This window comes from Salvelinus alpinus, chromosome 2, assembly GCF_045679555.1.
Source record: "Salvelinus alpinus chromosome 2, SLU_Salpinus.1, whole genome shotgun sequence".
Lineage (NCBI taxonomy): Eukaryota > Metazoa > Chordata > Actinopteri > Salmoniformes > Salmonidae > Salvelinus > Salvelinus alpinus.
Genome location: NC_092087.1, coordinates 47,640,870 through 47,654,768, shown reverse-complemented (window position 1 = coordinate 47,654,768; position 13,899 = coordinate 47,640,870). Strand labels below are relative to the sequence as shown.

At 43.3% G+C, this 13,899-nt stretch overlaps 1 protein-coding gene across 8 annotated transcripts in view; it reads right to left on the bottom strand.

The window, feature by feature from the left end:
* Positions 1-13,899, bottom strand: part of LOC139563299 (plasma membrane calcium-transporting ATPase 1-like) — a 168,770-nt gene that overhangs the window by 37,942 nt on the left and 116,929 nt on the right. For all 8 annotated transcript variants that reach the window (XM_071381876.1, XM_071381930.1, XM_071381866.1 and 5 more), the window contains 4 exons: positions 12,473-12,664; positions 12,123-12,336; positions 11,228-11,439; positions 3,007-3,114 (listed from right to left, as the gene is read on the bottom strand). In XM_071381876.1, coding sequence (XP_071237977.1) covers positions 3,007-3,114; positions 11,228-11,439; positions 12,123-12,336; positions 12,473-12,664 — 726 coding nt within the window. The remainder of the gene's footprint in view (positions 1-3,006; positions 3,115-11,227; positions 11,440-12,122; positions 12,337-12,472; positions 12,665-13,899) is intronic.

Below are 13,899 nucleotides of genomic sequence, written 5' to 3'. Positions count from 1 at the left end.
CTCAACACGGGGGCCCCTCAGGGCTGCTTGCTTAGTCTCCTTCTGTACTCCCTGTTCACCCATAAATGTGTGGCTGTGTACAAATCCAACACCATCATTAAGTTTGGTGGCAGGCACCATCATTAACGGTGGCAGGCCTGATCACCGACGACCATGAAACAGTCCATAGGGAAGAGGTCAGAGACCTGTTTGTGTGGTGCGAGGACAACCACCACACAAAGGAGCTGATCATGGACTACAGGAAATGGAGGGCTGATCACGCCCCCATTTACATCGACGGGGCTGTAGTGGAGCTGGTCAAGAGCTTCAAGTTTCTCAGTGTCCTCATCCCAAAGGATCTATCATGGTTCACACACTTTTGCCCTCAGAGCGGCCTCAATTAATCATGGCATGGACTCTACAAGGTGTCGAAAGCGTTCCACAGGGATGCTGGCCCATGTTGACTCCAATGCTTCCCACAGTTGTGTCAAGTTGGCTGGACGTCCTTTGGGTGGTGGAGCATTCTTGATACTGTTGAGCGTGAAAAACCCAGCAGCGATGCAGTTCTTGACACACTCAAACCGTTGTGCCTGGCACCTACTACCATACCCTGTTCAAAGAGATTTAAATATTTTGTCTTGCCCACTCACCCTCTGAATGGCACACATACACAATCCATGTCTCAGTTGTCTCAAGGCTTAAAAATCATTCTTTAACCTGTCTCCTCCCATTCATCTACACTGATTGAAGTGTATTTAAAAAGTGACATCAATAAGGGATTATAGCTTTCACCTGAATTCACCTGGTCAGTCTGTCATGGAAAGAGCGGTGTTCCTAATGTTTTGTATACTCAGTGTATATCGGTTCAGTAACTCAATTAAATTAATGGTCTGAAATTCATTAATTTAAAGCATTCCCTCCATTTCTCCCAGCAATTATGCCACTTAAGCGCAAGCAAGGTCATTTCCCAGGCCCAAACTGAAGAAAGGGTTGTCCACAGAGAAATTATTAAATTACTGTAATTCTATGGTGTTGTCAGCATAGAGATACATGGGCCTCCAGAGTGGTCTAAGGCACTGCATCGCAGTGCTAGCTGTGCCACTAGAGATTCTGGGTCGAGTCCAGGCTCTGTCGTAGCTGGCCGCGACTGGGAGACCCATGGGGCGGAGGACAAATTGTGGAGGACAATTGGCCTCGTCCGGATAAGGGGAGGGTTTGGCCGGCAGCGATGTCCTTGTGCCATCGCGCACTAGCGACTCCTGTGGCGGGTCGGGCGCAGTGCACGCTGACACGGTTGCCAGGTGTACGGTGTTTCCTCCGCCACATTGGTGCGGCTGACTTCCGGGTTAAGTGGGCATTGTGTCAAGAAGCAGTGTGGCTTGGTTGGGTTGTGTTTCGGAGGACGCACTGCTGTCGGCCTTCGCCTCTCCCGAGTTCGTACGGGAGTTGCAGCGATGAGACAAGACTGTAACTACCAATTGGATACCACGAAATTGGGGTAAAAAATTAAAATACATTTCAATGACTATTTATATTGAATGGTTCTAGTTAATTAAGTTGTTGCCAGCCAGTTTGTCCTCATGTGACTGTTTTTAAGACATTTTCAGAACCCAACTGACTGAGGCTACATCCAAAATGGCACCCTATTCCCTAGTGCACTACATATGGTAGGATTCCCCAACTGGCAGCCCGCGAGTGGTTTTATTTGGCCACCGAAGTTTTGTGAGCTAAAATAAATAAATAAAATACAATTTTGTATTTTTTGTATTTTTTTATTGTTGGACATAAAAGACTGTAAAAACACCAGGAAATCAGCTCCAGGTGATTTTAATTGAAGAAATCTGTTCCCAATTATTCCCATGCATAATAGAGAGACACATGGATGCCATTTGGGATGCAGCCTAAAACAATCTGCAGTGTCAGTAGAAGGGTGGCAAACTTTCTTGCTGTATCATTCCTTAGGGTGGAGGTATAGATACTAAGGTAATGTGGTGCTGTGTTATGTTCTCTTGTCTGCATTTCAAACAAGGTACGCTTATGTAACAAGTCATGATGACTCAAATTCATTTAGTCACCTCTGAATGATTATGCTTTCAAAGACTCCCACACACAGACAAACAGAAAAATGTATGTGCATGCACGTACACATGCTGGAGGGCATCATCATATATGTAATATTATAAACTGGGTGATTCAAGCCCTGAATGCTGACTGGCTAACAGCCGTGGTATATCATGGGTATGACAAAACACTTATCTTTACTGATCTAATTACGTTGGTAAACACACCTCTGGGGTTTGTGATATATGGCCAATATACCAAGGCTAAGGGCTGTGTCCATGCACTGCGAGTTGTGTCGTGCAAAGAATAGTCCTTAGCCGTGGTATATTGGCCATATACCACACCCCTTCGTGCCTTATTGCTTAATTATAGGTGGAAACATGGAGACTTACACTAGCTTGTTCTACCTGGTTTTACAGAGAGATCACTCTCTCCGCCCCCTAGCTGAATTCAGTGTGGGGGAGCTTGTCTTTGAGGGTACAGGCTCCTGTCTATAGACAGTATGAGATCTCTTTCTCTGTATATATGAGTATGTGGGTGTGAGTGTGTAGGTGTGAAGTGAGAAGAGCGTGTGTCTTTGAACGTGTGTGAGTTCATGCAGATGGAGAAGTGTGTGTGTGTGTCTTTGAACATGTGTGTGTGTGTATGTATGTATATATATATATATATATATATATATATATATATATATATATATATATATATATATAGATATATATATAGTCGCAGAGGGAGTATTGTGCTGGGTTCTCGTCCTCCGGGGTGTGGGCAAATGTGGGCCATGCTGCTTTCATGTGCGCCAGCGCTCATTACCACAGTGACGGTTGTGATGGTAACCATGGAACGCAAGTGCTTTGTGTTCCTGAACCCGTCTCAACGTAGCAACTGTTCACTGGCACCTATTGTACCAGATGCCTCACGCACACACACACGCATGCACACACAGAGATTGTTTGTGTGTCTTACCTGTCCCCAGAGCAGCTCTCCCACTCCAATGAAGACACACCAGAGCCACTGGTCGATGCTCAGAGCTGTGCAGGAAAAGGGCTTTCCTCCAAACTGGACAATGACAATCTGAGACAGAGACACAGAGTGAGTGTGTGTACCTGTAGATCTAATAGACACTAATAAAGTTGGAGCAACAGTGTGTGTGTGTGAGAGAGAGTGCATGTGGTGTGTGTGAGTGTATGTCTGGTTGTGTTTGAGTTTGTTTTAGTCCTCATTTGGACTAATATTCCAAGAGTGCTTACACATAAAAATGCAATTTATAATACAATCACACGTTCACATATAACACACTGTTACAAACAGACATACACTGACGTATTGACCAGATAAATACTCTGACAGTCTGAAAAGATAGATTGATAGATCTACCATAGTCTGCATAACCTTCCAATTTAGTATATTTAAAGTGCTCTAAAGTATTGTTTGAATTTATAAAGTATATTGAAAGGTTTGTTTGCTGAGATAAATTAATCTATTTCTTTATTGCTCTGAATCAAAATGTTATTTTGCCTATTTCTCTTTTCTGCCAGAATAACACAGATGGTGGACAATCTATTCCTTGTATTGACTGAACGTTTGTCTCTTACCAACTGAATACTAAATAAGAAGTGGACCAAGGCAGCTGCCCTGCGGTACTTCACAGTCTAAAGCACGAGGGAAAGAAAACGACCCATTGATCAATGATCAAGTTAGATATGACTGTACCCAATTCAACACTGCCTCCTTAAACCCATGGTGCAATATTTTTGTCAATTATTTCATGATCCACTATACCAAATGCTGCACTGAAATCTACAAATATTACACCCAGAAACCTACCATTATCCATAGCATTGAGCCACTGGTTAGTCATGTCAACCAATGCCGTGGTTGTGGATTGGTTTTTGCGATAAGCATGCTGATCGGCTGTGATCAGATCATTCTTTTCCATGTACTCTCATATTTGTCTACTCACAATACCCTCCAATATCTTACTGAGTGAAGGGAGTAGGCTGATTGGCTGACTATTGGTAGGAATAATGTGTTCTTTTTATTTGTTATGTAACCTTTATTTAACTAGGCAAGTTAGTTAAGAACAAATTCTTATTTACAATGACAGCCTACACCGGCCAAACTCGGATGACGCTGGTGCCAATTGTGCGCCACCCTATGGGAATCCCAATCATGGCCGGTTGTGATAGAATGGGATTCCCATTCTGTAGTGACGCCTCTAGCACTGAGATGCAGTGTCTTAGACCACTGTGCCAAATGGATGGACACAGCTTAAAGTGGCCAAGTAACTTCTTAAAATTAAGCACAGCTTAGCATGCTTCCATACATTTGGAAATTTCCCAAGGTTCTAAAGAAACCGCCAAAGATTGTGACCAATCAAATATGTATTTCAGTGGAGCTGCAATCTGGGGAGCAGCATAGCGAAGTAAAAAATTGTACATAAGATCGTAACCTGTAGATTTGACCTTTTGGTATGGACTTCAATAGGTATAACACCTCCTCTACTGACACCAATGATAGACTAAACGAGAAGGTTTGTTTCCTCATAATATGACCATCAATCCATTGGACAATAGCTTGTTTGGAAGAACGGGTGTTTAACTAATTTAATGAGAGATAATGTCAAGACTTTTTTATTTATTCGAGAAAACACCTCACCCAGGTCATCATCTATCCATGGAGATGGACAAGCCCCAACTGTACTCTTCCTTACTGGTGCATGATGGTCCATATTGTATTTACTTCGCCACCATGGCCTTTTTTTTGCCTTTACCTCCCTTATCTCACCTCATTTGCTCACATTGTACACAGACTTATTTTTCTACTGTATTATTGACTGTATGTTTGTTTTACTCCATGTGTAACTCTGTGTTGTTGTATGTGTCGAACTGCTTTGCTTTATCTTGGCCAGGTCGCAATTGTAAATGAGAACTTTTTCTCAACTTGCCTACCTGGTTAAATAAAGGTTAAATAAACAAATAAAAAAAGTGAGCAAATCAATAAAACATTCTGTAGCGTGATTTAAAATCCTCCTCTAGATAAGTCAGCTCCCAGGGTACAGCAGCCAAATCATTTTGAAATTGCTCATGATTTAAAACATTTTATTTTCTCCTGACCACAATCTTTGGGGGGTTCTTCGGAACCTTGGTGTTCATGGTTATGGTCACAATATTAAAGTCTATCCAGCCGACAGGCATTGATCCGGCCTCTAAGCATTGCAATGGTATATTATAGAATATCAGATCAATGCATGTGTCAGAATGGTGACAAATCTTGGTTGACGATCTAGTAGTGTCATTAAGCATTTGCTTCAAACCACAGCTCTCAGCATATCTCAATAATGTTGTTATATTTGAATTATTCTGATCCAATTTATATAAAATCCCCAAGATAAATATATCCCTGTTACTATGTGTGGCCTGGTCAAACCCAGTGCCTATGTCATCCAGATAAGACACCTTTGAGCTAAGAGGTCTGTACACACATCCTATCAAAATGGGTGCCTGGTGAGGCAGATGTACATGAGGCTATAGTGTCTCTACTTGACATACATTAAGGTCATCCCTAGGGCTGTGGAGGTCACAATTTTGTCTGCCGGTGATTGCCAAGCAAATAATTGGTCGGTCTCACGGTAATTGACCGTTCATTAGCATAAACACATTTAGCATCTCCTGGCTTCCAGCCTACAAGCCACTGATGCAGACCTTTGTAACATACATTTTCCTAATCTGGCTATGCCATATGGCTGTGGGCTACGCTAGTTCATTTAGTAGACCAGATTTGGTTAGAATTCCGTGGAATTATTTTATAGTATGAAGAATACAACTGAACAAAGCTGAATAAAATAGACATTTGAGGGAGTGCGCACATCCGGCTATTCTGTGTTGAGCGATTAACAAAGAAATAGGTACCCCTATAGGCTTAATTTAGAGTTCTTAATGTAACTTGTTCTACAAACGTTGGGCTGTATGTTTAGATTTTTAATACATTGTAAAGCTGCATGATGCGACTAACGATGATTTGAAAAAAGTCACTTTTTAATCGCAGGCTGTACACACTTCATCAGTCTCTCAATCACAATTTGACAATTTCCCGGCGGCACCCCCTTTGTGTGGCCATAATGTACCCTAAAAAACTCCATGCCTTTTGTGGCCAGTGGCCGTTGTTCCCTTCTCCCCGAGGGCTGCGTGCTCAGAAGCACCTCTCACACATGGCTCTCCATCAAATGATCGGGTCTTTCTCAAAGGCTTCAAGTGAAGACTGACACTTTGGGGACACAACTGCACGCGTCCTTATCCAATTCGAGGTGCATATTGAAGATATTGGAAGAACTGTCCACATTTACTTTTCGTCAGCCAACAAGATGGGTAGGCCAAACAATCAGTAAAAGCAGTAGCCTATGTCAATCTACTATCCCCCATAGTACACAAGTTGACCTATTCTATTCTGTGCGAGAAATAAATATTCCAAACATAGTCTGGGACAGTTTTGGGATGCTATAGATCCCAAATTAATACAACCAGAATGTTTAGCTTAAAATGTGATAAACTATTAGGCTATTTCTTCACATTATAAGAGCAGCAATGCAAACACTGCAGTAGGCTATAGGCGCAAATGTTCCACTAACGGGAAAACAACATTATCAAAAGTGACCACAGATGTTATTATGCATGTAATGCTTTGATTATAAAGGTGCATTTTTATGGTGAAAATGATCTTTGCCAAACAGCTTATGTATGCCAGTTAGGCGCTACACCCCTTGTAAAGCCGATTGATGTGCTTCATTTTAAGAAGTTACTTGGCCACTTTGGTTGTGATACAGACCTTATCAAAACACATAGGCTTCTGGACTAGGCTAGGTGTGTGACTATGATTAGAAAAAGTAAAAAAGGCATTGTTTCTTGCCTTACGCTGGGCATCAATCACAAACTGAAATATCACATTTACATAAGTATTCAGACCCTTTACTCAGTACTTTGTTGAAGCACCTTTGGCAGCAATTACAGCATTGAGTCTTCTTGGGTATGACGCTACAAGCTTGGCACACCTGCATTTGGGGAGTTTCTCCCATTCTTCTCTGCAGATCCTCTCAGGCTCTGTCAGGTTGGATGGGGAGCGCTGCTGCACAGCTATTTTCAGGTCTCTTCAGAGATGTTAGATTGGGTTTAAGTCTGGGCTCTGGCTGGGCCAATCAAGGACATTCAGAGACTTGTCGCGAAGCCACTCCTGCAATGTCTTGGCTGTGTGCTTAGGGAAGTTGTTCTCTTGGACGGTAAACAGTCGCCCCAGTCTGAGTTCCTGAGCACTCTACAGCTGGTTTTCATCAATGATCTCTGTACTTTGCGCCGTTCATCTTTGCCTCAATCCTGACTAGTCTCCCAGTCCTTGCCGCTGACAAACATCCCCACTGCATGATGCTGCCACCACCATGCTTCACCGTAGAGATGGTGCCAGATTTCCTCCAGACGTGACACTTGGCATTCAGGCCAAAGAGTTCAATCTTGGTTTCATCAGATCAGAGCATCTTGTTTCAAATGGTCGGAGAGTCCTTTAGGTGCGTTTTGGCAAACTCCAAGTGGGCTGTCATGTGCCTTTTACTGAGGAGTGGCTTCTGTCTGGCCACTCTACCATATAGGCCTGATTGGTGGAGTGCTGCAGAGATGGTTGTCCTTCTGGAAGGTTCTCCAATCTCCACAGAGGAACTCTAGAGCACTGTCAGAGTGAACATTGGGTTCTTGGTCACCTCCTTGACCAAGGCCCTTCTCCCCGATTACTCAGTTTGGCCGGGCGGCCAGCTCTAGGAAGAGTGTTGGTGGTTCCAGACTTCTTCCATTTAAGAATGATGCTGCAGAAATGTTTTGGAACCCTTCCCCAGATCAGCGCCTCGACACAATCCTGTCTCGGGAGCTCTGCGGACAATTCCTTTGACCTCATGGCTTGGTTTTTGCTCTGACATGCACTTTCAACTGTGTGACCTTCATATACACAGATGTGTGCCTTTCCAAATCACATCCAATCAATTGAATTTAAAACAGGTGGACTCCAATCAAGTTTGAGAAACATCTCAAGGATGATCAATGGAAACCGGATGCACTTGAGCTCAATTTCAAGTCTCATAGCAAAGGGTACTTAGGTAAACATTTCTAAAGACCTGTTCTCGCTTTGTCATTATGGGGTATTGTGTGTTGATTGATGAGGATATATTTTATTTAATATATATATATATTTATATTTTTCAAACAAGGCTGTAACCTAACAAAATGTGGAAAAAGTCAAGGGGTCTGAATACTTTCTGAAGGCACTGTATAATTCACAAGTGATAGGCTAATATTGTTACCCATCAGAATATTCTTGATTTATTCTCATCTTTATATATACTAAATAATATATGTGTGAAATTTGTTTTGATTTAGAGTGGACCATTATTTTGCACCTGTCTCGAAACGGGGGCAGGGGAAAAACTACATGTAATCTATGCACTTAAAAAGGGAATGAAGGACGCTTTTCCCGTGGATCATGTTCATGTCAGCAAGGTAGGCTGCAGTATACTCCTGTTGTAAAGATAAGCAATCTGCTTAATATTAGTAAAGTTTAGTAAAGTTGAGAAATACAGTTGAAGTCGGAAGTTTACATAAACCTTAGCCAAATACATTTAAACTCAGTTTTTCACAAATCCTGACATTTAATCCGAGCAAAAATTCCCTGTCTTAGGTCAGTTAGGATCACCACTTTATTTTAAGAATGTGAAATGTCAGAATAATAGTAGAGAGAATGATTTATTTCAGCTTTTATTTCTTTCATCACATTCCCAGTGGGTCAGAAGTTTAAACACACTCAATTAGTATTTGCTAGCATTGTCTTTAAATTGTTTAACTTGGGTCAAACATTTTGGGTAGCCTTCCACAAGCTTCCCACAATAAGTTGGGTGAATTTTGTTCCATTTCTCCTGACAGAGCTGGTGTAACTGAGTCAGGTTTGCAGGCCTCCTTGCTCGCACACGCTTTTTCAGTTCTGCCCACAAATTTTCTATAGGATTGAGGTCAGGGCTTTGCGATTGCCACTCCAATACCTTGACTTTGTTCTTCTTAAGCCATTTTGCCACACCTTTGGAAGTATGCTTGGGGTCATTGTCCATTTGGAAGACCCATTTGCAACCAAGCTTTAACTTCCTGACTGATGTCTTGAGATGTTGCTTCAATATATCCACATAATTTTTCGTCCTCATGATGCCATCTATTTTGTGAAGTGCACCAGTTCCTCCTACAGCAAAGCACCTCCACAACATGATGCTGCCATACCCGTGCTTCACCATGGGATGGTGTTCTTTGGCTTGCAAGCCTCCCCCTTTATCCTCCAAACATATTGATGTTCATTATGGCCAAACAGTTCTATTTTTGTTTCATCAGACCAGAGGACATTTCTCCAAAAAGTACGATCTTTGTCCCCATGTGTAGTTGCAAACCGTAGTCTGGCTTTTTTATGGCGGTTTTGGAGCCTTTCAGGTTATGTCGATATTGGACTCGTTTTACTTTGTATATAGATACTTTTGTACCCGTTCCCTCCAGCATCTTCACAAGGTCCTTTGCTGTTGTTCTGGGATTGATTTGCACTTTTCGCACCAAAGTACGTTCATCTCTAGAAGATACAGAACGCGTCTCCTTCCTGAGCGGTATGACGGCTGCGTGGTCCCATTGTGTTTATACTTGTGTACTATTGTTTGTACAGATAAACGTGGTATCTTCAGGCATTTGGACATTTCTCCCAAGGATGAACCAGATTTGTGGAGGTCTACAATTTTTTTTCTGAGGTCTTGGCTGATTTCTATTGATTTCCCATTTTGTCAAGCAAAGAGACGCTGAGTTTGAAGGTAGATCCACAGGTACACTTCCAATTGACTCAAGTTATGTCAATTAGCCTATCAAAAGCTTCTAAAGCCATGACAATTTTCTGGAATTTCCCAAGCTGTTTAAAGGCACAGTCAACTTAGTGTATGTAAACTTCTGACCCACTGGAATTGTGATACAGTGAAATAATCTGTCTTTAAACAAAGTAGATGTTCTAACTGACTTGCCAAAACTATAGTTTGTTAACAAGAAATTTGTGGAGTGGTTAAAAAACGAGTTTTAATGACTTAAGTGTCTGTAAACTTCTGACTTAAACTGTAAATATAGTAGGCCTGGCCTATAGAAATCTGATGGGATCCTCCTCTTTTTAAGAGGCCATCACTCTGTTTTCTCTAGCAATTGCATAGCCTTTAGAAATATTGCGCAACATGAACTCATTGGGTCTCATGAAGTGTTTGATTGGATTTTCGATTACATTTGCATTGATGTCAGAGTGATTAAAGGGGCAATATAGTGCCGAGTAACATGCAGTTAGCAAATTTGGTAGGCTACTAATGTCCGTCAGCAGCATCAGAGTTTGTAGAAGCCTAATTACCGTGACTAAACGGTCACGTGGAATGTGACTGCCTTCATGACTCGTGACTGCCGGTGTGGCGGTAATAGGTTCGTCCCTCCTCTTGAAAGGTATAGGATTCTGAATGTACAACGCTACACCTCCATCTCTATTCCTGTCCCATCTACGTTCACTTGCCCATCGTTAACGGATGCATCCAAATGCGTTTCGGTTAAAGCTAAAATATGAATGTTATTTATGTTGACCAAGTTCAAAACCTCATTTATTGTATTAGGAAGGCTACATACATGAACACGGGCTATATGCAGCCCTTTCCTCGTCAAGTGAAAACCAGTAGAGCGTGTATTTGTTGAAGTTGAAGTCGTGATGATACACTACAACACACAAGCTCAGGTTCGAACGACGCATTAAAATAGCCAGGGAGTGATTCTAGAGTCCCAATGCAATTGCGTTGCCCGTTGATGTAAAGTCTATCCAGCACCAAGGAGACTCGTTAGTTCAGGCAATGCTTTTTGTTTTTCATGATGGGATACATTTTTTTTCTTCTTTCATTGATCTCCGTGGGGAAGTGATCATTCATTCCAAAAGCAGTGCATCTGAGTTCTCTGCCCCTGCTCTTCACCATCTCCTTTCCTTGTGTGTGTGAGAGTGCTTATGTTAGTGTGTATGTTAGTGTGTGTGTATATGTATGTGGTTTTTTGTGAGTGTATGCATATGTGTGTGTCTACAGTATGTGTGTGTTTGTGTGTCTACAGTATGTTTTGTGTACCTGCAGGATGAAGGTTCCCATAACCACGCTACAGAAGATGGGGTTACGGTAGATGGCCTCGAAGACGTTCCTCTCTCCGTGGATCTTCCTGGCGTTGATCTCGTTGAACAGCTGCATCATGACGAACACGTTGAACACGATGGTGTAGTGCTCTGACGGTGGTGCGTGAAGAGGCGCGTTGCGCCCGCTGTCGATGTTAAAGAAGTTCTCTCCTGGGAGAGGGGAGGAGCAAACAGGATAATGATTTAGATTTTTGTTTAAGCATACTGTCTCTTGAGATTTCAGCGTGGTCTGACTCTCTGTGTGTTCCAGCGGGGACTGACTCTCTGTGTGTTCCAGCGGGGACTGACTCTCTGTGTGTTCCAGCGGGGACTGACTCTCTGTGTGTTCCAGCGGGGACTGGCTCTCTGTGTGTTCCAGCGGGGCCTGGCTCTCTGTGTGTTCCAGCGGGGCCTGGCTCTCTGTGTGTTCCAGCGGGGCCTGGCTCTCTGTGTGTTCCAGCGGGGCCTGGCTCTCTGTGTGTTCCAGCGGGGCCTGGCTCTCTGTGTGTTCCAGCGGGGCCTGGCTCTCTGTGTGTTCCAGCGGGGCCTGGCTCTCTGTGTGTTCCAGCGGGGCCTGGCTCTCTGTGTGTTCCAGCGGGGCCTGGCTCTCTGTGTGTTCCAGCGGGGCCTGGCTCTCTGTGTGTTCCAGCGGGGCCTGGCTCTCTGTGTGTTCCAGCGGGGCCTGACTCTCTGTGTGTTCCAGCGGGGCCTGACTCTCTGTGTGTTCCAGCGGGGCCTGACTCTCTGTGTGTTCCAGCGGGGCCTGACTCTCTGTGTGTTCCAGCGGGGCCTGACTCTCTGTGTGTTCCAGCGGGGCCTGACTCTCTGTGTGTTCCAGTGTGTGATGGTCTCACCAGCGAACAGCAGGGTGAAGATGATGGTGAGCTGGTAGACGGCATGACCCAGGATATTCTTCATCATGGTGCGGGAGATCAGGGGCTTGTTGCGGCCGTACGGCTTCCTCAGCAACAGGGACTCGGTGGGGGGCTCGGTGGCCAGAGCCAGGGATGCCAGGGTGTCCATGATCAGGTTAACCCACAACATCTGCACTGCTTTCAGAGGAGAGTCCTGGAGAGAGGGAGGAAAAGAGGGGAGGTGGAGTGGAAGCATGAGAGACAGAAAGAGAGAGAGTGGAGGTGTGCGTTTGTCTTTAAAAAAAATGTTTTATTGAATTTCAAGAAGGATCAAAGGGTAAGTGTGTTACCTGTGTGATGCAGGCGCCAGTGAAGGCCACGATGACGGCCACCACGTTGACAGTGAGCTGGAACTGGAGGAACTTGGAGATGCTGTCGTAGACGTTGCGGCCCCACATCACAGCCTTGACGATGCTGGTGAAGTTATCGTCAGTCAGAATGATGTCAGATGCTTCCTTAGCCACATCTGTACCGGCAATACCCTATCAGGAGACAGAGATGGAGGTGTTCGGTTTATAGGGATGATGATGAGGCTGATGATGGTAATGGCCATTGTTTTTATATGTTATTACATATTCCCTTTAGGCCTATTAATAATGAATTACATTCATATAGTGCTATCGATTAGATCTCAGTTGCTTTACATTGTATGGGGAACTAACCTAATCCATCACCAACGTGTAACACCAATCTACTGTACCTGGCTGATAATGGCAGACATTTTTTGCCAGATTTGACCTCAGTTCGGCAGGCCGTAATTGAAAATAAAAATGTGTACTTAATTGACTCATCTGGATAAATAAAGGTTCATTAAAAGTTGCAGTCAGTCAGGGACATGAGCCAGCTACATCATTGACAACTGATGAGTGGTGAGCGGTTCAGCACAAAATGGCTGCCGTGCATCAGCCAGGTGGATGAGAGTGAGTAACCAGTACCCACAGTGTTAAGGGTCAAAGTTTGAGTCCCGGTGAAAAGAACTAGCAGGCAAACCGTCTGCATTTCATTACATATTGGTACTGCATTCCACCCCTTTAACATCTGCCCTTTACTCCTCTCAATCACGCGAGTCAATTCACTTCGGAGAAAAAAGGGAAGGAGACAAAGTCTAGCTATTAAAATGTATTTCATCTCTCCGCGACCCTTCGTCTACACAGAACATTTGTAGCCACTAATACCCGAGGCTATATCATTATCCTTTCTATTTTCAATTACTGTGCTTTTAATTTTCTTCTCTTTCCCTCAAAGCTTTGTTTAACTCAATTAGGCCATTTTCCTTGTTACATACAAGGACAGTGAGTGTTTCATGAAGATCTATGTGGGACTATAGACTCTCCCATCTCTCCCTCATCTCGGCATCTCTCCCTCTTTTCCTCCCTCTCTCCAGGACTCCCCAATAATAATAGTAGCAGTGGACATGGGATTACCATTAACAACAACAATATTAATCAGAACAACAATACATTAAAGCAATGGTAGTAGACCAGTGTCAACATGACTGAGAAGACACATGACATGATATGAAAGACAAAACGGGAAATATTATCGACATTACATTGCACTTTTCACTGGCTGTCCCTCAGGTTGTGGCAGGAGGACACATATTTGGCTGCCAAAACTGCACATTTTGGCTTTTCAGACAATAAATATTTGATTTTTTCTTCATCTTTTATAGTTTCAATTTTGGGAATTTTGGGAAAGAAATATTCTCTTAGGTCTG